Source organism: Capra hircus, chromosome 3, assembly GCF_001704415.2.
Source record: "Capra hircus breed San Clemente chromosome 3, ASM170441v1, whole genome shotgun sequence".
NCBI lineage: Eukaryota > Metazoa > Chordata > Mammalia > Artiodactyla > Bovidae > Capra > Capra hircus.
Window position 1 is genome coordinate 113070996 of NC_030810.1, and position 27964 is coordinate 113098959.

A 27964-nucleotide genomic window follows, 5' to 3' on the forward strand; every position below is an offset into this window, starting at 1 on the left:
CCACACTAAGGAGGTCTTACTTTAAAATGTGAACTAGCAGAAAACTACAAAGGGCCTTAGAACCAAGGCGACAAACCCTTCGGGAATGGGCTCCTAGTCAGTAATGTCTCTAAATGGGGCGCAGTTAGTGCGGCATGCACTTCTCTGTGCTGTGGAGGATTCACGGGGAGACTCAACCACACTTTAAAGCCTAGTCAGAAACAGCACTAACCACTTTAACAGCAGCGACGTGGTTCTGCACTGTGACACGCCTTCAAAATCCCCACATGTGTCACAACGCAGAGCCCCGTCGCTGCTGTTAAAGTGGTTAATGCATAAATGAAATTAGGCAGAATCAAAGAGGAAGTGTCTCCAGGGCAAAGTTTAGCAGGGAAGGAGATTAGAAAGAAGGTGGGCCCCCCAGGCTGGAGGGAAAAGGGTGCATGATTGGGTCTGGGCTCCCACCATCACCAAGACCAGTACAGGCAGGTGCAGAGAATGTGTTGGCTGTTTCGGGAGTCTGAGATCCAGTGTATACGTCCATCACTCAGGGGCTCCCCAATGCCACCTGACTCAACCAGCCTCAGCAGAGAGGCTGGGGCGTCGGCTGTCCTCTGCCCAGCCACTTGTTTTTCAATGAAGGAACAGGCCTAGAAAGAGGAAGCGGTTTGTCGGCAGTCACATCATCATGACTGGAACTCAAGCTCCAAAGTAGACACCAGCACTCTCTTCTCTCCCAGTTGACCAGACATCAACTGTCTTGTAGTGGTAGCACCTTTAACAAGTCAAGAATAGGTTCAGGCGGTCCTATTCCAAGAAAGAACAGTGGGAGGGGGAATGGGGTTTTGAAGCTCCTCGTTTGGTAAGCATGGGAGGCAGGGCAAGGGGACTGATTTCTCTGCAGCTGGTGAACAAAACATCTTCAGTCACTCAGAACAGGAGAGTCTAAATTGTCCCCTAGAGTTTGGTCTTCCAGACCCACACCTGCAGGAGAAGCAGGATCGCTGGCGAGAGCTGTCACCCATCTCTTCTGTAAGTGCTTCATCCAGTCTCCATCCCTTCAAGGCAGGACATCCACATAGTCGCTGCCACTGTTCTCTGGGGAGGAAAGGAGACAAGCCGTGAGGCTCCGCACCCAGGAGTCACCCTGACCAACACCTCTCGTGGGAAAGAAGCCCTCTGCCCGGGCACAGGGTGATCTTGATGCCACAGCAGAGTGACACCTTCAAGGGCTGGGGCACCACAGGAAGCTCTCCTGGCAACATAGGGGGCCTGTTTATAAGTCAAGGGCAAGAGTTTCCAGCACCAGATGCCTCCACTCACCAGCAGAGAACCTGTGCCGCCCTGAGGGTGAGAACACCTGAGGCTTGTTCTGAGGTGGCCAAGGGAACGGGGGCGGGGGAGACGATGAGCAGCTCAGAAGAAGTTCCTTCCCCCTTAATGGCTGAGGATTTGGGAGCTTGTTCTGCCAAGGCTGCCCGAGCTTGGACAACTGGTGTGGCGAGATTCCCGCTCAGCTCTTGGAATGAACTCCAAAGGGTTCTCCTCTTGGGATTTGTGGTTATTTTATTATCCCTGAGACAAATACTACCGCCACCCTCAAGCACCCCGAGCAGCTCATCAGGTTTGCCTAAGGACTGCAGCACGAGTACATCCCTAGGTTGCTCATCTGCCCCCCTTTTATTCTTTGTATTTTTATTTCTTTCTGTAAGTTATGGTAGAAAATGGCCATGGGACCACATCTGCAGCTGCAACTATAGCAAGCAACTCTGTGATGGGATGCACACTCCTCTGCCTGTGGGAGGGAGACAGAAACAATGGGAGGGGAGGGCTGTTTTCTCATTAAAAAACTGTGTTCAGTCTTGGGGAGGTGAGAAGCTTTCTCTGGCAGTCTAAAGGGCAGCTTGGCTGTAGACAGAGTACAATGGGTATGGGGTGACTGCAGACTTTCTGGAACCCTCTGTTCCCCTCCTTGCTCCCTACCTAGCACTCTGCTCCCATTACGTCACCTGCCCACTGAGGACTGAAATCCCTTTAATGGGGCTCTAACCATACATCCCACCTTGAGAAAACAGGGTTAAACTATAAATGTCTCAGGAAGTCTGAGCTAAATTAGAACTATGTTGTGACTGATGGATACTAGATTCTTTTCTGCGAACAGATTTCAAGGGGTATACACAAGAGTAGCTGCTTGGGATATGACCTGGATCCTGTGCACTCAGATTTACTGATCCTCTGCACTCTCATTTCCCACCATGGCTTGATAACTCTTGGGGTGTATCTGAAATAATTAGCCCCCTGCTCCCTGCTAAGGCACTCCAGTCGTGTCTGACTCTGTGCGACCCTATGGGCTGTAGCCTGCCAGGCTCCTCTGTCCATGGGATTCTCCAGGTAAGAATACTGGAGTGGATTGTCATGCCCTTCTCCAGGGGATCTTACAGACCTAGGGGTCAAACCCACATCTCTTATGTCTCCTGCAATAGCAGGCGGGTTCTTTACCACTAGGACCACTGGGAAAGCCCAATTTGTCCACTAACACCACATAAATGAATGCTTAGCAAATATTGAGCAAAATGTAACGGGATGAGGCTTGGAGAAGGAAGTTGAAGCAATTTTCTCATTTGAAAATTTTGCTTTTTGGCCATCTATTCCCAAATATGTGATTGGCACAAGGTCACAGGGTGAGTTTGAAGTTGACTCACGGAATGCCTGGGAGAAGGCAATGGCACCCCACTCCAGTACTCTTGCCTGGAAAATCCCATGGACAGAGGAGCCTGGTAGGGTGCAGTCCATGGGGTCGCTAAGAGTTGGACACAACTGAGTGACTTCACTTTAACTTTTCACTTTCATGCATTGGAGAAGGAGATGGCAACCCACTCCAGTATTCTTGCCTGGAGAATCCCAGGGACAGAGGAGCCTCGTGGCTGCTGCCTATGGGGTCACACAGAGTCGGACACAACTGAAGCGACTTAGCAGCAGCAGCAGCATGGAATGCCCGGGGACCACTCTTTTCCCTGGGCTGCCTGAGCACAGAGAGCTCTGTGCATTTGCCACCACCAGGAGCGTGAAGGCACTGCTTCCCAACAAGATAGAAAAATGCTGTTCGCAGGATGAGGCTTTCTAGAGCTAACATCATAGAAAGAAGCAGTTATCTGTATGGATTCTGTAGTAGAAGTGGGACTAAGGCTCTTGTCTGGCCCCCCATGAAAGTTTTTACCATAAATACCATCCAACTCTATCTTCGATCTTCTCCATCTCAGGCAGGATCTGGTTCTCTTTATTGGGTTTACGAGGTGAAACATCAGTCCTTGATTTGGCTTTTCAAACTTGGAGATCAGTTCATTTAGGTTTGGAAAGACCTCTCGTTTAACACCTTCCACAGTCTGCAAAAATGCAAGAAGGAGAGCACTCATCACCACGCAACTATGTGTGAAAGGTGACACTTTTCACAACAGTGGTTTTCAGGGCTGCCTCTGAGCAGTGAACTGAAAACAAGTGGCTGGCATTTCATGTGTGGGAGCTCACACCACACACACAACACAGAAACCTTCCCTCTAAAAACAGAGCTCTGGCTTGAGCTACTGTGAGTAAAGAGGATTAACAATCAAGGGTCCCCACCTCAGTCTGCAGTATTGAGTGAATTCCCATCTATGGCAATGTGGGGGCAGCTCTTGTAGGTACCCTGTGGAGGGTAACCCCTCTAAGAGCTTATGTGAGAGTGTAAGCGACTAATGCAGGCAGACTTCAATGGGAAATGCAATTTCTGTACTTGATGGTGGTCCAGTGGTTAGGAATCAGTGCTGTCACTGCGTGGTCCTGGGTTCAATCCCTGATCAAGGAATTAAGATCTTGCAAGCCACATAGCCAAAAAAAAAAAAAAAAAAAAAAACCCATAAAAGCCTACGTACTTGAATTCAGAATCTCCGCGAGAGGAAAATAAGACCAAAATGTCCGGATTTAAATTGAAAATGGAAATGTCAGCACGATTCAGGTAAAATTATGAACAGTTGTTTTCTGTTTACCAGCTATAAGCAAAGCACAAATTTCTAGTCATTTAAAAAAAAAAATAATGCTTTCACTTTTTTTTTTTTGATGTGGGCCATTTTTAAAGTTTTTATTGGATTTGTTACAATATTGCTTGTTTTATGTTTTGTTTTTTTGGCCATGAAGCATATGGGATTTTAGTTCCTCAACCAGGGGTCACACCTGGACCGCTTGCGTTGGAAGGCAAAGTCTTAACCACTAGACCTCCTGGAAAGTCCCTCTACTACAATCTTACAGAAATAATTTTAAAACAAAAAAGCTTCTTCAGCTCTTATGTAGTTGTGTTTCTTGATAATCACTGTGGTTCTCAGAGGGCCAAGGTATTGGTCTGCAGAGAGGGGTGGTGATGGGGAAGCTCTGGAACCTGTAGTGTGTGAACCGCTGTGACAGAGACTCAGGCTGAGCTGGAAGTCGGCTCCATGAAAGGCTATTGCATCAGCCCAAGGCAGCATCTAGCACCGGCCCTGATGTAGAGCTGCTTCCCATGAAATGCCCCCGAGTCTGTTAGAAGAGATGTGGATGCCTCTCTGTTTTGTCCAGACAAGAGACAAAATGGGGCATTAAGGAATCATCCAGAATTCCCCAAAATATGCACAATAAAGAAATGTTTTAAAATGAGTTGCATTAAAAGATTCAAAAATGTTTTTTAAATTTCCATGTATATCCTTCACCCGCACCCCAAAGGTTAACATTTCATTGTATTTGCCTTTCATCCTCTCTTTCTAAATATACAAATGTACACATATTTATCCTTTTTAAAAAAAATATATGAAAGTTACTGACATGATATCTCTTTAACCTAAATACTTCCTATTTCCTAAAAAACAAGAATATTACATACCCAGGCTAAAATGAGGAAGTTAATCTTGATATGATGCTGTTTACTAACCTACAGATCTTATTCAAAAATTTGTCAATTGCCTCAACAATGTCTTTTGTGTCAAAGAAAAAATTATATGTGTGTGTGTGTGTATCTGGCGATCATTGTACATTCAAATCCCAGAGAGTCACAGTGCATATTAGCATATCGAAGATTCTGAGAATCCTTGAAGTAAAAAATCTGCTTAACCTTTTTGCAAGTATTTCAGAAAGATTATTTCAGGATCCTTATAGTAGTAATTAAAGATTCAATGACATTCATTATACTCTACTTGCTGCCAGAGAAGTAACTTCAAAAGAAAAAATGTTTTTTTCTGCTTAACTCTCAGTTAACCAGACACATTAATAAAATCCCCAAATTGCCAGTTGACTGACGCTTCCTTTTGTATTTTCATCCAGGTATGGAGCACCTCCCTGACTCCCTAAACATTTGGGCCTCTCCCCGCCTTCCCTTTCCACCCATCCTGTCATTTAGTCTTCTAATTTGACAGTAGTCTTATATAGAGTTCAGGTTGGTATATTTGACCTCTGGAGAAACTCTGTGCCACACTTCTGAAAACAGCCTTGTTTTTTTTTTTTTTTAATAAAAAAAATTGAACCCAACTCTAGTGTGTCCCTATTTCTCTTAAAGGAAGACAAGGTTAACGACTGATCTGACTCTAACTCACAGTGCTTCCTGAGTAGCATGCCTCCACATGGCCACATCTCAGAGATGCTTTTAGGTTCTTCTCCCCCAGTTTTTGTTATAGGAGTTCTTATATGTCCTTACCTGTATGTTGTAATACCCATGTTTCTCTTTGAAGATTCGGTATGTGTAGACAAAATTTTTAAACCTGTGGAAAGATGACTCTGTGAATCACAATGTTCTTACATGCAAATCCAGGTAACATCTATCATTGTATGTTATGTGCAATGCCTTTGTCAATCTTGAATCCCAAAAAGGAACTGATCATTTCAGGCCTTCTCATCTGTGGGAATTTGAAAGAGAGGTTTTTTGTTTTTTTAATAGGAATCTTTATTCTGATGGAAATCTGGGCTGTAGCAAAGGGAATAAGGAGAGAAAATTTACAATTTTCATTGTCTCGGTATTTCTCTTTAATTTTTTGACTTAGCACTTACTTGATACACTACGCAGAATACCAATGGCCCATTCCTGTGTTGTTTATTAATTGAAATGTCATTGATCTCATTACAGATAGTTAATGTAACTAAAACAGAGTATTAGGTATTATGTGCAAGGAAGTGGTGTATTCTGCTCTTATTCTTCACTGGAATATGAGCCACTAGCTAAGTAATCCGGAGAAGGCAATGGCACCCCATTCCAGTACTCTTGCCTGGAAAATCCCATGGACAGAGGAACCTGGTGGGCTGCAATCCATGGGGTCGCTAAGAGTCGGACACGACTGAGCGACTTCACTTTCACTTTTCACTTTCATGCATTGGAGAAGGAAATGGCAACCCACTCCAGTGTTCTTGCCTGGAGAATTCCAGGGACGCCGGAGCCTGGTGAGCTGCTGTTATGGGGTCGCACAGAGTCGGACACGACTGAAGCAAGTTAGCAGCAGCAGCAGCTAAGTAATCTATTTAGAATTTAGATAACAGACTCAACTGAGCAATTTCCAGAGCAAGAGACAGTATGCTGCTGCTGCTGCTGCTAAGTCTCTTCAGTCGTGTCCAACTCTGTGCGACCCCATAGACAGCAGCCACCAGGCTCCACCATCCCTGGGATTCTCCAGGCAAGAACACTGGAGTGTGTTGCCATTTCCTTCTCCAAAGAGATAGCATACATTACCATATTTCTTCAATTCCCAGATGTCGTCAATTGTAGGATACCATATCAATTTAATAATGGTGTTTGAGGAGAAAAAATTTCCTTAAATGCCTCTCCCAGTTGTTACCTATGTTCTGATTCCCAAGAAATATTAAAATGTAAAAAATGAGGATCAAAACCATTAACATATGGTTCAAATGATCTGATTCATCGCTCCTCACCCCTTCACTTGCACCCACGCCAAGGAATCAGATGACTCATCTTTCAACTGAATTTGGAAGGCAGATAGCTACTTACAGCTCATTGCCAATTGGCTGGAGGCTTTAACTGACTTCAAATACCAGTCCTTTTGTGGTGTTTCCTGAGGCCAGAATAAGCTAATGGCTGTCTCTGAATCACACAAGCAACAAAACTTTTTACATGAATCCTTGTCTATATGTGACAAAAAGTATTCCACTGTTTGGGAAGAGGTCCCACAAATACCTTTTCACAAACATATTATTCAAATCAGGATCCAAGCAAAGTTCATACACTGCTTTTGGTTGATCATATGATTTCTTGAAACTCATTTATTAAATGGCCTAAGTTAAATTCTTAAATAAATGACTTTATTTTTAATTAATTGTTGTATTATCAGCCTAAGAAAATATTTACTAGAGGAGTTTGAAAGAATAAAACAAAAGGAGGTTCTGTGTTAATTAGTCCAAAAGCCATATACTATCAAGTTAGAAAGACAGACATTGCTCAGATATAGTCTTACTCTTTGCAAAGCACTTTTAATGAAATAACAAAACAAATTGCAGCAAAACTTTAGAAGAAATTGATTTATTGACCTTGTAATACCAATATGCATTTATTTTGAAATGTTTATCCATAAAAAGCTCTGTAAGAGATTACAGAGCAGTGAGGTTAGTATCTACTTCATATGGCTGCAATATTATTAGTGTTAGTTGCTCAGTCATGGCCAACTCTTTGCAACCCCAAGGACTGTAGCCCACCCTTCTCTGTCCATGCAATTCTCCAGGAAAGAATACTGGATGTTGCCATTCTTTTATCCAGGGGTTCTTCCTGACCCAGGGATCAAACCCAGGTCTCCTGCACATGGCAGGCAGATTCTTTACCATCTGAGCCATCAAGGAAGCCCACAATATTATTGGGTCAACATAAAAACATATTTTAATGCCTATTCTAATTATTACTTTATAGATGCCATTTATAAAACTTTAAAGAAGATACATGATTTTTCAGCATGCATCTACACTTAAGACAGGTAAAAAGACCCTGCTTCCCTGGGGCCTTCTGCCCCCGTCACCATGGTGACAAGGGAGTCGTCTTTATCCTCCAACACTCACAGTCTTCCCTCCACCCTCACCCGGAGTCCATTCAGCTAATCTCATCATGTCCTTTATCCCTGTTCCTAAGTCTCGCATGTTGTCTATCCCTGTTTTCTAATCATATAGGGCTTTGTGCAGCCTTATTGTACCCCCTTCTTCCCAGCCATGAAATCCTTCCTTGTTTTCTCTAGTTCTCAAGGTCTGCCGTTATCAAATTCTCCTCTATCTTCAACCTCTTCTCTAATCATCCCTGTCACCCTCTTGCTCCAAGGGACACCTGGACGCACTGTCTCTGTCCCAGTCAGTTCAGTCGCTCAGTCGTGTCCAACTCTTTGCGACCCCATGGACCGCAGCATGCCAGGCCTCCCTGTCCATCACCAACTCCCAGAGTTTACCCAAACTCATGTCCATTGAGTTGGTGATGCCATCCAACCATCTTATCCTCTGTCATCCCCTTCTCCTCTTGCCCTCAATCTTTCCCAGCATCAGGGTCTTTTCCAATGAGTTAGCTCTTTGCATCAGGTGGCCAAAGTATTGGCGTTTCAGATTCAACATCAGTCTTCCCAATGAACACCCAGGATTGATTTCTTTTAGGATGGACTGGTTGGATCTCCTTGCAGTCCAAGTGCCTCTCAAGAGTCTTCTCCAACACCACAGTTCAAAAGCATCAATTCTTCTGCCCTCAGCTTTCTTTATAGTCCAACTCTCACATTCATACATGACTACTGGAAAAACCATAGCCTTGACTAGACGGACCTTTGTTGACAAAGTCTCTGTCCCAAGGACCCTGCTTTTCTGGGATTCTACTAAAAGGATGCTGCTGTTACCTGCATAACCTCTCCTTGCAGGCCTGGATGAGAGGCCAGTGTTCTTGCTTCTGCAGCATCTCAGTGTCGTTTCCTGTCTCCAAACTCTATCTTTGAGTTTCGTGTAGATTATGAAACCTACTGCCCAATCAAGATGTCTCTATTGATGACAACTCCTGAAGTCTGGGTGATTGTCTTTCGTTTCTCTAGGTTCTAGCTCCTCGCTCATTGTCACTGCCTTCAGTACTATGCCTATGTAAATTGTTGGCAATTTCAATTCACAAGTTGATTATTCTTTAACACTCCAGTTTCTCCATTCCTTGAACCCACCTCCTCCAATAATCTTGTCTTCCCCTACACTGCCCACTCATTCCCATGTTCATCACCAGGATTGACTACATAATTTGTGGGCCCCAGAGAAAAATGAAAACTTAGGGTCCCTATTTAAAAGCTATTAAGAATTTCGGGATGGTAACAGTAGTACAGGTACCTGGATGGTAACCAAGTACAGGGCTCTCTGAGTCGGGCCCTGTGTGGCTGCATAAGATTGCTTGCCATAAAGCCAGCCTCACTTGTAACTTTGACCATATAATTGCCAATAATGGGAACCTCCTCATAATGTGAATTTGATGCATCCCACTCACTTCGTCCTGCTTTCCATCTTCTCTTTCTTTAGTATATGGACCCCAACATTCCCTTGACCCCACAGATCTTCCAGTCCATCAATCCTATCACTTTTCAGGGTTTCGCTCACTTGTTTTCACTCTCTTCTTTATGCAGATTAGACAGCTTGTCCACCATTATAATCCCTCTTTTCAACTCCTTTACCATCTTTCACTTTATTTCCTTAATTAGCAAACCCAGAATCCTGATTGAGTCCAACTCACTACAGCTGTATGTGGCTATAGCCGTGTTCACTGTTCTCACTTAAATCAATGACCACAAATCTCAAGTGGACGCTTAATTCCTCCAGGCAGTCATTTATTTTCCTGTTCCCCTCAAACAGTGATTCTATACCATTTGCTTTCTTCTTAAACCTTCAATATCTCACTCATAACTGATGACTTCACTGGGAAGATTAAAATATCGGAAGAGAATTTCCAAATTCCCATCACCACACATAACAGTATCTGCAGGCATAGACTCTGCCTTTATTACCATGGATGAACTTTGCATGCTGATCTGCAAAGCGAATCCTTCCTATTTCCACTGGTTGTCATCCACTTTCATCTATTCAAGGACATAGTTCTAGCAATTTTTTCCCCCTCTCTCTGATGTCATTATTATTCTTTGCACAACAGTCAGGGTAGTCCTTTTTAAAAGTATGAGTCAGATCATGTCGTTCCTCTGGATAAAAATATGGTCTAGTCAATTTTGAAAAAGAAAAAGAAAACTGATGTGCTGTATATGTGCGTGTGTGATGGGATGCTTCTGTCTTAAGTCTTCTTAAAAAGCTATAATTAAGACAGTGAGGAACTAGCTCTGTAGTGGAAGAAACATTAATGGAATAAAATAGCCCAGAAACAGATGCATAAATGTGTAAAAACTTGATATATGACTGAGCTGGCCTAACTAATCAGTGAGGAGGGGAGGGATTGTTTGTTAAATGGTAATGGTAATGTTTTCATGTGGAAACAAATAAAATTGGATTCTTGCTTCACATTCTAATTGAAGACCCAATTGTAAAGAAACAAAGCACTAAACTTAGGAGAAATAAAAGTGACCAGCTTAATGACCTTGAGTCAAGGAAGGAGTTCTTAAATCACGAAAAGCACCAGTCAAAAGATAAGATTAAGAAAGCTCACTATATTAAAATTAAAACTTCTATTTATCAGAATATACTATAAATATACTATATACTTTTGTGATAAAGTCCACAATTTGGGAGAAGATAATGGCAACCTTAATGTAAAGTGAAAACATTAATGTACAATAAGAAAATGATAAGTACAATGACCAATAAACAAATGAAAAGTTGCTTCACTAATAATCAGGGAAATAGAAATGAAGCCACATTAGATTGGAGAAGGAAATGGCAACCCACTCCAGTGTTCTTGCCTGGAGAATCCCAGGGAAGGGGGAGCCTGGTGGGCTGCCGTCTATGGGGTCGCACAGAGTTGGACACGACTAAAGTGACTTAGCAGCAGCAGCGGCAGCCACATTAGATATCATTTCATACCAAATTGGCAAAGATGTAAGAGTTACTAATTCAAAATATTGGCTGTGATATGGAGCTTTACAAAGTTTTATATACTGCTAATGAACTGACTGAATGGGGGTAAAATTAGATACCAAACCCTTAGAAAACCATTTGGCAAAATTTAGTAAAGTTGAAATGTGTAGAGTCCATGAGCCCAAGTGTCTACTCGTTCACACTGGGACTGTTGAAATTGACAATGCCAACATTTTATTATTTATTATAAAGCAAAGATCAGTGAAACTATGTATTTGTTACATTTAAATATACTTTAAAAGTCATAAGTATATTATAAAGTACAAATAAAAGTATAAATTAGTGAAAATGTATATTTTCTAATATAAAGTATTATCAGATTAATCAAAATATAGTAATCAAAAAAATACTCCATAAAACTTTAAAATTACAATTAATAATAAAAATTTAAAATAAAAATAGCTTTTTAGTGCAATTTTGAGATTAAGGGAAAAAATGGAGGGATGAAGGGAAGAAGGAGGAATGTAGAAAGAAGGGATATCGGTGGTGTCATCCTTGAATTCTGAGGGGTTTTGGTACAAGTTTTTCCATCTGTCAGAACTCTGTTTACACTAGTTGAGGGATGCTAAAGAGGTAAGAATAGGCTAAGTAAATCTTTTCTTATGATTTGTTCATCTTCAAACAAACATCTCTTGTTCTGCAACTTGGAAAAAATCTTTTATGAACATTTGACTCTTTGTAGTAGTTAATATCTCTTTGCTGAAACCAAGCTACAGAGTTTGTTATTTAAGCCTTTAGTAATCTCAGCAGTTAACTTTCTAGATTCCAGAAAATTACCACTGCTCTGAAACAGCCTTTGTCTAAACACAAAGCAAAACAAAGAGATAAAAAGGTCCCACCACTAAATATGTATTATTTTTGCCAGCAACCTTAATCCCTTTTGAAGTCCACTATTTTGTGGTAAAGGCTATGTTTTAATTCTCTAGTAATTTTCTTTTAAGGAGGTTTTACTTTTTTCAGTATTTAGGAGAAAGATTTTTCAAAAAGCAGATGTAAAGTGAATACAGTCTTAACATATATATCCCCCTGTGCCTTTAAGAGGATAGGGTGATATATCATCAGGAAAATGCAAATTAAAACAACAAAAAGTTAACAGCACACACCTAGAATGGCCAAAAACCAAAACATTGACACCACAAGATGCTGTCAAGTATGTAGGAGAACAGCAACTCTCTTTCATTGCTGGTGGAAATGCAAAATGGTCCTGCCACTTTGGAAGACTGTTTGGTAGTCCTTACAAAACTAAACATACTACTACCATACAATTTATCAATTGTGATCCTTGGTATTTACTCAAAGGAGTTGAAAACTTACGTCCATACAAAAAAAGCTTCATACAGATACTTATAGTATCTTTATCCATAATTGCCAACACTTAGAAGTAACCAAAATGTCTTTTAGTAGGTGAACAGATAAATAAACTGTAGTACAGCCAGACAATGAAATCTTTTTCAATGCTAAAAAGAAATGAGCCATCAAGCTATGAAAAACACATGAAGAAACTTTAAATTCATATTACTAAGTGAAATAAGCCAATATGAAAAAGCTACATACTATACAATTCCAACTATATAACATCATAGGAAAGGTAGGACTATGCAGACGACACCACCCTTATGGCAGAAAGCGAAGAACTAAAGAGCCTCTTGATGAAAGTGAAGGAGGAGAGTGAAAGAGCTGGCTTAAAGCTCAACATTCAGGAAACTAAGATAATGGCATTTGGTCCCATCACTTCATGGCAAATCGATGGGGAAACAGTGACAGACTTTATTTTGGGGTTTCCAAAATCACTGCAGATGGTAACTGCAGCCATGAAATTAAAAGACTCTTACTTGGCAGGAAAGTTATGACTTACCTAGACAGCATATTCAAAAGCAGAGACATTACTTTGCCAACAAAGGTCTGTGTAGTCAAGGCTGTGGTTTTTCCAGTAGTCATGTATGGATGTCAGAGATGGACTATAAAGAAAGCTGAGTGCCGAAGAATTGATGCTTTTGAACTGTGGTGTTGGAGAAGACTCTTGAGAGTCCCTTGGACTTCAAGGAGATCCAACCAGTCCATCCTAAAGGAGATCAGTCCTGAATATTCCTTGGAAGGACTGATACTGAAGCTGAAACTCCAATACTTTGGCCACCTGATGTGCAGAACTGATTCATTGGAAAAGACCCTGATGCTGGGAAAGATTGAAGGCGGGAGGAGAAGGGGATGACAGAGGACGAGATGGTTGGATGGCATCACTGACTCAAAGGACATGAGTTTGAGTAAACTCTGGGAGTTGGTGATGGACAGGGAGGCCTGGCGTGCTGCAGTCCATGGAGTTGCAAAGAGTCAAACACGACTGAGCGACTGAACTGAACTGAACTGATGGGGACAGTAAAAAGATCAGTGGTTGCCAGGGGTGAGAGGTGAGGAGGGATGAATAAAGGATTTTTAGGGTAGCAAAAATACTCCATATGATATTGTCATTATATGTTTGTATAGAATATACAATGTCAACAGTGAACCCTAATGTAAACTGTGGACTCTGGTGATCATGATGTATCAGTACAGTTTCCTCAATTATAACAAATACACCACTCTGGTGAGGGATGTTGATAATGAGGGCATAGTGCATTTTTGGAGGGGCAGGGAATATATGAGAACTCTGTATCTTCCTCTCAATTTTTCTGTGAACCTAAAACTGCTCTGAATAAAAATGAAGTTAAAAGAGGATAGGGTGACTTCAGGCTGACTCTCTTGGGGAGAGAAGAGGAGCAATAGGTAGATGGGTTTACTTGGTGTGTGTATTCCTGTCTTAACAGGTCTCAAGTCTTATAAAACTGTGATAATCAACATCACAATGTTGTCACCTTTACATACCACTATAACCAGCTACATGACACCTCTGCCATCCAGGCACTGTTCAAAGACTTGGCAGAGCAAGGCAGCTGAGCTGATTCAGGGCACCTAGCGCTTAAGGTGCCCTGAATGCTGGGGTAGGGCATTTCATCAGTAGGAAAGACGGGGGACTTCTGAAAATATACATTTATCACACTGAATTTTAATTATCCATTTCCTCATCTGTAATTTGGGGCTTCCCTGGGGGCTGTGGTAAAGAATTAACCTGCAATGCAGGTCTGAATCCTCGGTCAGGAAGATCCCCTGGAGAAGGAAATGGCACCCCACTCCAGTATTCTTGCTGGAGAATCCCATGGACAGAGGAGCCGGGCAGGCTACAGTCCATGGGGTCGCAGAGAGTCAGACATGACTTAGTGTCTCAACAACAACCTCTGTAGCTCACGCTCAGACCAGAATAGTGGCTGCTTTGTTCGTTCTAGCACATTACCTGTCTCATAGTATATTCTCACTCTTTGTTGGGCTGCATTGAGTTATCTTAGTAAGAAATGTGCCAAACATATATGAAAAATCTAACCCATAAAATACTTCACAGAACAAAAGGAGGTGGAATATTTTTGAACTGAAAGACGATTGTAAAAATATAAACACTCACCAAATTATATTTTAATCTGTAGTCCTAGCTTAAACCTGCCCCTGAACTCAGACTCATTTTTTCCAACTATTTAACATCTTCTCTTGGATGTCTGTTAGGCACTTCAAACTTAATATTTCCAGTACCAGTATATGTACGTGTGTGCTGGATATTTCCCCTATCTCCAGATCCTCTTTCTAATTTTCCCCACTCTGCTCTGTGCTCTGACCTCTGTGGGCTCCCTTGCTCTTTGACTTCTGATTGGTTCAATCAGTGGGAGACATGTGGAAATAGATAAAAAGAAGTTAAAGCAAAAAGGATAAAATAGAACATTTGTTGGCTGAATTCATCAGTAAAGGCACACTCACCTAGGATTTGAAGTTAGTATATTAGCTCATGTACCTGGGAGTGACATAAACATTTTGCTAGACTGGTAATTAAAGAATGGAGTTAATAATGGCTCACATTCCATAGAGATTAAAATGATAAAATTTCCTTGGCATTCTACAGAGAAAGGAATCTAAAAACTCAGGAAGATGAGAATGTTATGATAAATGTATTTATGCAAACTATTTATTTATTCCTCTCCCCCCTTTACGTGACTTGGTGCTGTGCTTAGTCGCTGTCATGTCCAACTCTGCCACCCCATGGACTGTAGCCCGCCAGGCTCCTCTGTCCTTGGGCAAGAATCCTGGAGTGGGTTGCCATGCCCTCCTCCAGGGGATCTTCCCAACCCAGGTCTCCCGCATTGCAGGAGGATTGTTTATGGTCTGAGTCACCGGGGAAGTCCCTTAGGTGACTTAATGATGCCCTAAAAAATAATTGCGAGGAGAGTACCAGCATCTTTGAAAAACTCTGGCTCTGTGCTGTAAGCTAGAATTGACATTGAGAAATTCTACAATGAAACTGGAAATCACCCTGATTTCAGTGGAAATAACAGGGTGAGCTTAGACAATGAGGTTAGGTATTGGCATTCAGTGAGAGACAAAGATAGCCAGTTATCATAAACCACAGGGATTTAACAGTATAAGAAACAGCTTACTGTACATCTGTGGTGATGTTTAATTGATTCACTGGATTGCAAAGCAGAGAATGATTCTGGGCAGTCGAAAGTTCTGTTGGGTATAAACTAAACAGATAATTTCTAGGTCTGGTTGAAGAACCCTGACTTGAGTCACAGAATAGGGATTCTTGGGTGTCTTATTCAATATATAGATTTAATCCAGTTCACAGTCTCAGATCCCTTTCATTGAAAGGAATGTTGGGCTTCTGGGTTCCCTTAAGGAAGAAATGTGACAACATTTCAAGCCTTCCCCAGAAAAACCTACAAGGGGACTGTATACTGGAAAAAGGAAAAGTGCTCATGTTTTTGAGGGTTATTTGATAGTGGCTCTGAACTGACGCTAATCCTCAGAGACCCAAATGTTCCCCTGATCCAGCAATTCAGAATTAGAACTCCTGAGATCAGGTGATATAAGAAATTTTGACCTAAATCTATTTCGAGTGGGTTCAGTGGGACCATCCTATGGTTATTTCCCCAGCTCCAGAATGTACTTAAATACTTTGTTGTTGTTCAGTCATTAGATCATGTCTGACTCTTTGTGACCCCATGGACTGCAGCATGCCAGGCTTCTCTGTCCTTCACTATCTCCTGGAGTTTGCTCAGACTCATGTCCATTGAGCCCGTGACGTCATCCAACCATCTTGAGGTGTTTATGGTGGCTCAGACAATAAAGAATTTGTCTGCAATGCAGAAGAACTGTGTTTGAGCCCTGGATCGGGAAGATCCCTGGAGAAGGGAATGGCAACCCACTCCAGTATTCTTGCCTGGAGAATCCCATGGATCGAGGAGCCTGGCAGGCTACAGTCCATAGAGTCCCAAAAAGTTGGACATGACTGAGTGACTAACACTTACACACTTGGAAACTGGCAAAATCTTATTGGTTCTTTGAATCATAGAATGAGTACTATTGTAGTGGGAAGGAACAAGCATTAGCTCCTATAATTGGTTTCATCTTCCAAAATAGTAAACTGAAGCAATTCACATCCTTAGAAGAAATTTCTATACTAAGAGCACCATCAAATCATGAAATGTGTGATGTGTTGTTTCCTACCACATTCTCATTTAGCTCACCCATTTGGCCAGTGCAATCACTAGATATATCTTGGAGAATGACTATGAATTATTACAACATTAATCAAAGCTTATTGTATTTTCAACTGCTGTTCTAGATGTGCACATTTTGGGGGATAAAATAATCACAAATCTGGCACCTAGGTCTATGAAAAGATTTGCTGTAGGTCCAGGAAAAGCAAGCCATCTATCTATCTGAAATTCCTAGCAAAGTAGTCAGAACCAATTTGCCTTCATTTGAGAAGAATAGCAGTACACAGTCGTGGTCTTACCATAAAGATTTGCTGATTCTTCTTCTGGCATAATATAACCCAGAAGGACATTGATTATCTTAATGTCCTTAAAAAATGATATTGGTTCATTTCTGAATTTGTTCCTATTGATTAACATTTCTCCTTCCCTTTAATAGGAATGTTTAGACCATTTGCATATAATATGATCATCAGTATGACTGAATATCAGATATAACATTCTGACATTTTACCTTATTTGGTGATGGATACTTTTGTATTCTTATAAATATTATTAAACACATTTCTAAGGGTGCAAGTAAGCTACTTGGAAAGAGTTAAATATTTTTGAGTCTTACTTAAAATCTTTTTTAGGTGGGACAAGAGAAGCCTTGAGTAAAGGGAAATTATTGTTTAGATTGAATAAAAAAGCAAGACTCAAGTTTATGTTTCCTACAAGACACCTGATATAAAAATAAAGACAGAAAATTGTGACTCCACTGTCCACTGGGGAACAGCAAACTTGTTGAAATTCTCAGGATAAAGTCTAATAATTAACTGAAAAAAGTAAAGACACAATTAGATTAAAAGTTAATTGATGGGGAAAATATATCCTATTAACACTAATAAAAGTAAACTTAGCAATATCAGCTAAAGTAGACTTCAGAGCAGGGACTCTAAGAGGATTTTCAAAGAGATAAACCTGTCAATTGATCAAGAGGATATAACAGCCCTAAATGTTTATGCACGGAAGTATTTTTTACAAAATGCATAAAGGATAGATGTTTTTCCAAAGAAGATATACAAATACAAGAGATATATGAAAAGGTGCTCAACCTGATGATTACTAGTTATCAGGGAAACTGAAATCAAAATCACAGTGAGGTATTACCTCATAACAGAATTGTTGTTGTTGTGTAGTTGCTAAGTTGTGTCTGACTCTTTTGAGACTGCATGGACTGCAGTCCACCATGCTCCTCTGTCCATGGGATTTCCCAGGCAAGAATACTGGAATGAGTTGTCATTTCCTCCTCCAGGGGATCTTCCCAACCCAAGGATCGACTTGCGTCTCCTGCACTGGCAGGCAAGTGCTTTAGCACTGAGCCATTAGGGAGCCCATCTGTTGGAACAGCTATCATCAAAGAGACAAGAGATAACAAGTGTAGGTAAAGATATGGAGAGAAGGGAAGCCTTGTGCACTCTTGGTGGGAATGCAAATTGATACAGCCACTTCAAAAAGTAGTATAGAGGTTCCTCAAAAAAGTAGAAATAGAACTACCATGTTATTCATTAATCCCACTTCTGAGTATATGGCCAAAGGGAATGAAAACAAGATATCTAAGAAATATCTGTACTCCCTTATTCATTGCAGAATTATTCACAATAGCCAAGATAAAGAAACAACCTACATGTTCATCAGCTGATGAATGGATAAAGAAGATATGGTATGTATGAACAGCAGAATATTATTCAGTCATGCTAAACAGAGGTAAATGCTGTCAGAGACAAATGGTACCACTTATACATGGAATCTTAAAAAAAAAAAACATGTTGATTAAGAGACAAGGAATACAAATTCACGCTACCATCTAAGTGGATGCACAAAAAACTCAGCCCTACTAGGAATAGAAGGGCTAAAAACATAGTTAACAGAAAAAGACTGAGTACTTTTCCACAGGGTCAGAAAATGATGAGGATTTTTGCAGTCATCACTTCCACATTGTTCTAAACGTCTTAGGCAATGCAATAAGGCAAGAAAAAAAAAAAAAGGAACAGAAACATTGAAATGGGAGAAGTACAGGTCTCTTGATTGCAGATGGCATATAGAAGATCATACAGAAATTCTACCAAAAAAGCCACTAGACCAATTAGTGAGTTTAGCAAGTTTGCAGGATACAAGTTCAATACATAAAAATTAATTGTGTATCCGCTCACTTGCATTGAATAAGTGGAAAGTGAACTTTAAATAATTTTAAAATTTAAATCATTAAAACCTGTTATCATTTAAAATAACATCAAGCATATGAAATTTTAGGGATAAATTTGACAAAAGATGTACAAGATCTGTTACAAAACATTTTTGAGAGAAACTGTAAGTTTCTTTTACAACTTTTACAAGAAACTGTAATACTTCTTTCATATAAATGAAAGAAGAGGTTAAACTATATTCATGGATCAGAAGAATTAATGTTATCCTGTTGGTTCTCCCCAAATGGACCTACAGATTCATGCAATCTCAGTCTATCATCAGTCTTTGTGTGTGTGTGTGTGTATGTCTTAGTTGAAAAGCTGAATCTGAAATATGTATGGAAATACAAAGGATCTGCTGCTGCTGCTGCTGCTCCTAAGTCGCTTCAGTCGTATCCGACTCTGTGCGACCCCATAGACAGCAGCCTATCCCGTCCCTGGGATTCTCCAGGCAAGAACACTGGAGTGGGTTGCCATTTCCTTCTCCAATGCATGAAAGCGAAAAGTGAAAGAGAAGTTGCTCAGTCGTGTCCGACTCTTAGCGACCCCATGGACTGCAGCCTACAGGCTCCTAAAGGATCTAAGATAGCCAAAATAACCTTGAAAAAGTTGAGTGATTGACACCATCTTATTTCAAGACTAACTATAAACTGATGGTTATCAACATAATATAGAATTTGTATAAAGAAAAACAATCAAGGCTGAGAGCTCAGAAACAGAGCCAGACTTATATAGTTGATAATTTTTGTTTTACAAAGGCACCAAAGCAATTTATTGGGAGAAAGAATAATCTGTTCAACAACTGAGCTGGAACAAATAGGTGGCCATATTTAATAAAACACCAACCCTAACCTTACCCAAATGCAAACATTAAATCAGCACAGGCTATATTAATTGTGAAAGTTAAAACTATTCAACTCTAGAAGAAAACATAGAAGAGAACCTTTGTGAATTACATTAGACAAGGGTTTATCATATATTGATATATTACTGAAATCACAATCCATCAAAGAAAAAAGATAAATTTGACTTCATTAAAATAAAGAACTTCTGTTCTTTGAAATATACTTCTAAGAGCATGATAAAACAAGTTACAAGTAAATAAAGAATGTTTTAAGACTTGACTTCTGGCTTTCTCACTGCTCTTGGTTGGAGTGTACATCCATGCAAACTCTGATTGTACTAATTTGTCAATGTGTGTAAAAATGTTAAAATGTTTAGGGTATTATCCTGAGGAGAGAGTTGGGCAAACTCTCAAAGATATAAGCACAAAAATATTAGTTGTATCAAATCACATTGGGTCCATTGGACCAAACTGGAAATAACCTAAATGTATGAAAGTGTTAGTTGCTCAGTCATGTCTGATTCTTTGCTACACCGTGGACTATGGCCCACCAGTCTCCTCTGTCCATGGAATTCTCCAGGCAAGAATACTGGAGTGGGTTGTCATTCCCTTCTCCAGGGGATCTTCCTGACTCAGGGATTGAATCTGGGTCTCCCTCTTTGCAAGCAGATTCTTTACTGTCTGAGACATCAGGGAAGCCTAAATGAATAGTTATGTATAAATTATGACATATGCAATCAATAAATAGTAAGTAATCATAAAATTATGATGTATATTTGCTTTCTTTGATGTGGGAATATACCTGTTATACATTGAAAAAGAAGTAGTACCTATGACTGATTCATGTTGATATACAGCAGAAATTAACACAATATTGTAAAGCAATTATCCTTTAATTAAAAATTTTAAGTCACAAATCATCATATATATAATGAGTAATTTACATACATATATAATATTCACTTATACATGCATACGAGTAGAGAACAGTCTGGAGAGATGTGTGCTGAAATATCAAGAAAGGCGATTTCTGAGCGGTGAGACTGAGATAATTTCTGCTCTCTTTTTTATACCTTTCTCAACATTTGATTTTTCTAAAACAAAAAAAGCTTGATTGTTTTCTTACTTTCTGAACTCAACTCTTTCCAAAGATCTCAGAATATGAGAGCTGGAAAGACTCTTGGGATCTCTCTCACTCACTGTTTCTATTGTTGCCGTAAGTCATGGTTTAAGTTCTTACCTGCAACTTTCCTATGACTACAAAAGTCCCTCCTTTCCCTTCACACCAGCAGCTGAATCCCTTATATCTCCAAACATCTATTCCATTTTGACTCTGCTGATTATAAAGCTAGACCCAGTTCCAACTTCTAACAGTCAAGTCACCTACATAGTGTTTGCACGTTGGTGTTTTCTGAACGCTATATCAGGCTGTGAGATCAGGTTACATTTCCTGTCCATGCTTACCACATAGCAGTCTGGTTGGTGATAATGTGCTGGCAGACCAATTTTCCTCTGTGACTTCCTTCCTTTATGTCTAACCTTCTCCCTAATAACCTCATTTAGATCTGTGAAAGCATGGAAGTTGGTATCCTGCTATTCTAGCACAGCAAAGAAGAAAGGGTAGTTCTCTAAGAAACAAAATGCAAGATTCCACATATCAGGATCTACTGCCAAGCCCAATGCTTGGAAGGCCCCTGCCTGAGCACTTTAAAGAGTTCCAAAAAGATCACCTTGAGCATTAGAACTAGGGACATTGGTAAGAAAGGCAGGATAACAATACATTAACAGTTTGATCTTGGACCTCTTAGTTATAAGAAGCTCCATTCCATTTCCCACAAAATAGAGATATATTACCTACCAAGGATGGCTTTCCAAAGCATAAATAATTGGTGTAACATGCTTAGCACAATTTTTGGCTCATGGAAAGCACCTTCATAGTGGCTCTTGTTGCACTGATGTAGAAAAACAGGCTAACACTTGTGTTGTAGATAATTTTGACTTTGCTCACACAGGGTGTATACTGGAATATGAATTGCTTTGTGACCTTCTCAAAGGAATCTTTCCTGAACCCAACCTAAGGTAGACTCTGCCCTTGCTGAAACGTGCCTCTGATTTGTTTTCACTTTATTGGCTCCTCTCACTGGAATGTCATTTCATGAGGGCAGGACTAGCGTCTGTACTATTTACCACTATTTCGCCAGTGCATAGGACCATACCTAGAACATAGTGGGCACTCAGTGCATGCTGTTGAATGAACGAATGATGGTTTTAGTCACCCTCCAAGTCCTATCTTCCATGCAGGCTCTTGACTCCTTGATGAGTGAATCATTCCTTTCTCTCAGTTCCTATCATGCCCTAACGTAAGTCATCAGTTTTCATACACCTCCCAGGGTCCATTTACTTCTCTATTTTTCCCTCTAGACTCTGAGGTGTATTGAAGGCATTAACTGAGAATCTACTATAGTGCTTGACAGGAAAGTGCAAGTTTAGTCACTCAGTCGTGTCCGACTCTTTGCAACCTCATGGACTGTAGCCTGCCAGGCTCCTCTGTCCATGGGATTTTCCAGGCAAGAGTACTGGAGTGGGGTGCCATTGCCTTCTCCAGAGGATCTTCCTGACCCAGGGATTGAACCCAGGCCTCCCACATTGTAGGCAGACGCTTTACCATCTGAGCTACCAGGGAAGTCCTTGACATGGGAGACTTTAAAAAATTGTTGAACAATTACAATTGAATGGTCTATACTGATGTGATAAAACTTCGCAAGAACTATGAAAGGGGCCAAAAGGGTTTTGAGGGGGCTATTTGATCTGAGCCTTAAGGCTGAGGGTGCCTGAAATTTTGTTTGCCGACATGGGTAGGGAAGAGGGTGACCCTTGATCAAGTGCAGGTGTCTAATGGATATTTATTCCTGCCTCTCCATTTGATTTGTTGTTATTATTCATATTCAATTTTTTTTGATTTTTGCTTTGGATGAATATTTAAGTTAGCATGATGTATCACAGAGCAGTTGTACATAAATGTCAATTATTAAAGAGAATCCCAGTATAGGCTAGACTGATTACCTATGCTGAAATCCTGACTGAGGTCCCTCCTATCTATTTCACATACTTGGCACCTCCTTTTTTAATTTTGTAAAATGCGTCATTCTTTCATTTTGGCTATGCCGAGCCTTCCTTGCTTTCACGTGGGCCTTGCCAAGTTGTGGTGAGCGGGGGCTGCCCTTGGCTGTGTTGTTCAGTCTTCTCACTGCGACACTTTCTCTTGTTGCACAGCACAGACCCTAGGCACACGGGCGCGGCAGTCATGGTGCAGTGTTTAGTTGCCCCACGACATGTGGAATCTTCCTGCACCAGGGATCAAACCCTTGTCTCCTGCATTGGCAGGCAGATTCTTATCCACTGTGTCACCAAGGAAGTCCCCCTTGCGCCTTCTTCTGATTTCCATTCCCACTGCTTGCCCCACCACAGCAAGTTCCTCACCATCTCCCATCTAAAGACAAAGCAGTCTCTACTGCCATCATTATCTGCCAGCTTCAGTATATTATCCTTATTAGATTGAAGTTCCCCAAACTCAGTACCAGTCTTGTCATTTCCCTTCTCAGAGACCATCCATGTTTCCCCATCAACTACAGAGTCATTCTTTTAAGACCCATAATATTATGCCAAACTGACTTTGATTTGTTTCCAAACTACCTTTCTAGAACCCTGTATGATTCCTATATGCTTTAAAATATCCCTTTTCTGGACCTATGTTCCTGCCTTTCCCCCAACCTACAATGCCTTCCATCTCATTTCTGTGTAACTAAATCTAATCCACTCTTTTGAATCCCAACTCAAATACCACCTTCTCTAAGAAGACTACTGATCATCTCCTCTGATTTTAAATTTGTATAAAACTGTCTCTTCTGAAAATTATACTTATATTATTTATTTTCATGTTAAAAAAATGGCAAGTTGCCTAGTGGAATCACCTTAGAATCCCCCAGGGCCTTAGCACAGTGTTTGCATAGATAATAGGGGCTCATTACATTTTTATAAATTTTTTAAAATTACCAAAGTAATATCTGCACATATAAACCATTTAAACAGTGAGAAAAAGTTACCAAATAAGAAGAGTGAATCCACAACCTTTTCTTCCCCATTTATTCCTCCTAAATTTCCCAGCTGTAACCAATATTGTGAATTTCTTATATACATTTCAAATACTGTTTATGGATATACAGGGATACAGGCATACTTTGTTTTTTTTTTTTTTTCCACAAATGGGGTCATGCTTAATACCTTGCCTTTTTCACACAATAGATCTTGGAATTTTTTTCCATATTATATACGGATTTACTCAATCTTGCTAATGCCAGTTTGCACATAACTATAAGATACGTTTTTATTAATGAGATTTGGGGTCAAATGTTAGGCTTTCCCAATGGCTCAGCGGTAAAGAATCTGCCTGCAGTGCAGGAGCCGCAGGAGCTACGGGTTCAATCCCCCAATAATGAAGACCCCCCTGGAGAAGGGAATGGCGACCCACTCCAGTGTTCTTGCCTGGAGACTCCAAGGGACAGAGGAGCCTGGCGGCCTACAGTCCATGGGGTCGCAAAGATTTGGACACAACTTAGTGGCTGAATAGAAAGCAAAACAAAGTGAAAGTGAAGTCGCTCAGTCGTGTCCGACTCTCTGCGACCCTATGGGCTGTAGCCCACCAGGCTCCTCCCTCCGTGGAATTTTCCAGGCAAGAGTACTGGAGTGGAGTGCCGTTGCCTTGTCCAGGGGATCTTCCTGACCCGGGGACTGAACCCGGTCTCCCACATTGTAGGCTGCCTTTTACCGCTTTTATTGTTTGGGCCACCAGGGAAGCCCGGTGACTGGTTTGCAACCACTGAAAGAAGTTGCATTTAGCAAGTGTAAACACTACTACTTCCCCCAAATTGAATTTCTTCTGGGTATTTTCAGTTTTAATTCTGGACCACTGAATTGGTAAAAATGGTATCACATTATTCTTTTGTGTTTTTTTCGCTATCTAATATTTCTTATTCTTTCTTTTTCATATTCCATTTCAGAGACTCTCCTCCTCCTGCACTTTGTCTAGTTTTCTGTTGTTTTTTAAGAGCTCTTCCATGTTAATGAAGTTTTGATTTTCTTCTGTTGGTTTGTCGTTAACAGTTTTCTTGTTGTTGTTCTTGTTATAATGGTCATATTTAGCCATCTGTTCTTTTTCGTTTTCTGGTTTTGTGTCTTGTTAGAAAGACTTTCTCAATTCCAGGAATATTTTTTAATAGTTCATGTTTTCTTTTAATATACATGGTTTCATTTAGAAAAAAGTTCTGTATTAGAACCACTTTGAATTAACTTTAAGAAGTAAGAAAGGGATTCAGGTTATTTTTTCTAAGTGACCAGTCTAGGGTTCCAACACAGTTAATTATCATTCATCTTTTCCTCACTAATTCGAGATGATCTTTTGAATATAAAGTAAATTCCATATGTATTTTGCTTTATTTCTACCAGACTCTATATTCCAAATATTTAATTGATCTCTCAGTACCAAACTCTTTTAATTATTGCAGTAATTACTGTAGTAATGTATTTTAGTATTTAGTAAAGCTAGTCTCCCTTCTTTTAATAAAAAACTTTTCTGGCTCTCTGGCAGGTTCCCTGTGTTTTATTTCCCATCTGGATAAACTTTACTATCTTTGAAGAGAACATTTAAGATTCTGTTGATTTTTTTTTTTACTGAAAAAATGCTGAATTTATAGATTAATTATGGTGAACTGGTAAGTTTCTAAATGGAATTCTTCCTTTCATTTAAGTCTTCTAGTAAGCTCCCCAGTGGATATTTAAGTTTGCACATTTCATATTATATTTATTCCTAAGTATTATTAATTATTGCTGATGTAAATGAGGTGTTGTATTATATTTTCTTACTAGTTATTATTTCAGTATGGAAGCTGTTGATTTTTAGATTTCAATGATAAAAGCTGATATCTCTACTGAATTTCTTAAAGATTTTAGTAGTTTTTTTTTTCAGTTAAATCTAGATTTCAAAGGTATAAAGTCATGTTAACTGTAAATAATAATTTTACATCTTCCTTTTCAATTTTTACATTTATTTCTTTTGATTAATTACACTTGCTGATATCTCCTGGAAAATGTTACATAGTAGTGCTTACAATCACTTTGGCTCATTCATGATGTTAGGGATAATTCTTCCAGTGCTTCATCTGGTGTTAAGGAAGCATCTATCTAGCTATATATGGTTAGAAGTGTGTAAGTGAGTGCATGCATGTGCACATGTGAGTATGTGTTTAATTGAGAGGTAGATGCTGAATTTTATTTAATATCATTTAAGTAAATTTGAATGAGTTATACAGTTTGCAACCTCTGACCTATTAATACACAATTAAATGAATAATTTTCCTGACATAGAACCATCCTTAATTTCTTAGATTGGACCATAGTGTATTTTAGCATAGTGTATTTTCTGCTTTAATGTTTTACTGGCTTCTCTTTTGTTAGTAGTTTATTGAAAATTAATAGTAAATGAAATTTAAATTGGTCTGTAGCTTTCTTGTGTTTGTGTGTCTTTTTTTGAAAAAAAAAAAAAAAAAGTCTTACCTGCATACACGGAAATTGGAAAAAATCAGTAGAAAGAAGACGACAACTCAAGCTAAAAATGGGTAAAGGATATGATGATGCAGTTCTCAAAAGAAGAATTAGTAATGGCTAAAAAATACATGAAAGCACCCTCAACATCACTTGTAACTTGAATTCAAACTGCTAACACCTGAAGACTGCCTTTCTTATATCTGGATTCCTGGTGTCACATAAAGAAAGAAGGACATCCCTGTCTATTCTGTCAGTAATAGCACTCTTTCTTCCCCAGTTCTAAGAAGCACTGAAGCTTATCCTTGGAGGCACTTGGGTTTTAATTCTTGTAAAAGGTAAAGAAAAATTCAGTGGTCTCCACAAACAGGAGAATCCTTTAAAGATAGTAGATTTCCCCTGATATCTGTTTAAGATTGGTTTTTAAACTGGGATAAGCAACTTCCTTCAGCAGTATGGCTCTGATGCTCTGGCTTAAAGTTTCACATGGAACTCAGCTTCTTTGGAAACACCAGGTGTGTTGTAACACAAGCAAGTTGTTGCACACACCCCAGGGTCTGTTTCTACATCAACAAAATGGTGGCTTGCCTTGACAGACTACAAGCAGGACGAAGGGAAATAATGTCTGCTGAAGCCTTTTACAAATGTAACGAAGTTTGAAATGTTATTAGTATCTTAAAAATCACAAGCGTAGCCAGCCATGTAAAACCTTGGCTTCTCAGGTTAAAATTCCATGTTTTCCTTACTAAATAAATCAGCCTCCATAGGAGAGGAACTTTCTTGCATGGCTGCCTTCTCTCCTCTCTGCTCCCTTCCTATATTGCCTGAAGCCTTATCCTCCCACCACCCCCACTTCTGCTGCTCCACAGAGTCTGCGCGTGGAGGGAAGGAAAGGTGGAGGAGCTTAGACAGACATATTCCTTCCATTTCCTCGTGGCAGTGTCTAGCTATTTCTCATTGTGCTCGTCTGGGCTGCAGAGTCAGTGAGGAACAGTTTCTTTTCCACCTGGTTATCAGTCCTACACTTAACATATGCATGGAAGGTGAGGCTACTCACGAGACGCAGAGGCACAGGACCCCGGGCATCGACTCGCTGTCTCTTAACAGATAGTTGCCATCCACTCCTTCCTTGAGCAGCAAGGTCTCACAGTCTCGCTTGGACAGAGGGCCATGGTAATAAGGCAGATCCATGGGGAGCCCTCCTGTACCCCAAGATGAGGGACGAATCTGAGGAGAGAACTGGAGGCAGCTGGCCTAAATGGGGCCTGTGGAAATACCTCTTCTTGCTCTCGCTCATAGGAGTGAGACAAGTTTATTCTGTGGGACTCAGATAGTTTCGCAAGATTCAGGAAATGAGAGAGGTGGGGTGATGAAGTGACCAAGACACTTCAGCCTATAAGTGGCCTAAGTATGACTCACGGAAGTGGGTTAAACTATGTCTGAAATACACAGTGGAATCAACAATGTCTGTGGTTCAAGCTCAATGCTGAACACAAGCTCCTCAGAACTGGTTGCAGCCGTCCTTGTATTTCACCCTAAGTCACCAGTTTTCTGCTTCTCTGGCTCGTGGCATCCCTTCCAAGGATGCTTTTGGCTGAAAGGGGATCCCATCTCCTGCTGAAGCCACCCATGGGTATGCTGTGCTCAGCTCAGAACAGGTGCTCAAAAAAAGTGTA

General features: G+C 40.3%; 1 protein-coding gene across 2 annotated transcripts; it reads right to left on the reverse strand.

Annotated features, from left to right (window-relative positions):
• Positions 1-27607, reverse strand: SH2D1B (SH2 domain containing 1B). 2 transcript variants are annotated; one of them, XM_005677130.3, is made up of 4 exons: positions 27346-27607; positions 5672-5735; positions 3197-3362; positions 1-1077 (listed from the first exon to the last, which is right to left on the reverse strand). In XM_005677130.3, exons 1-4 carry the CDS (start codon positions 27477-27479, stop codon positions 1040-1042), a joined length of 402 nt encoding a protein of 133 aa, XP_005677187.1. In that variant the 5' UTR covers positions 27480-27607; the 3' UTR covers positions 1-1039. The 2 variants fall into 2 exon arrangements, with proteins under 2 accessions (XP_005677187.1, XP_013830829.1); XM_013975375.2 differs by having other exon boundaries at positions 3206-3362; positions 27346-27604.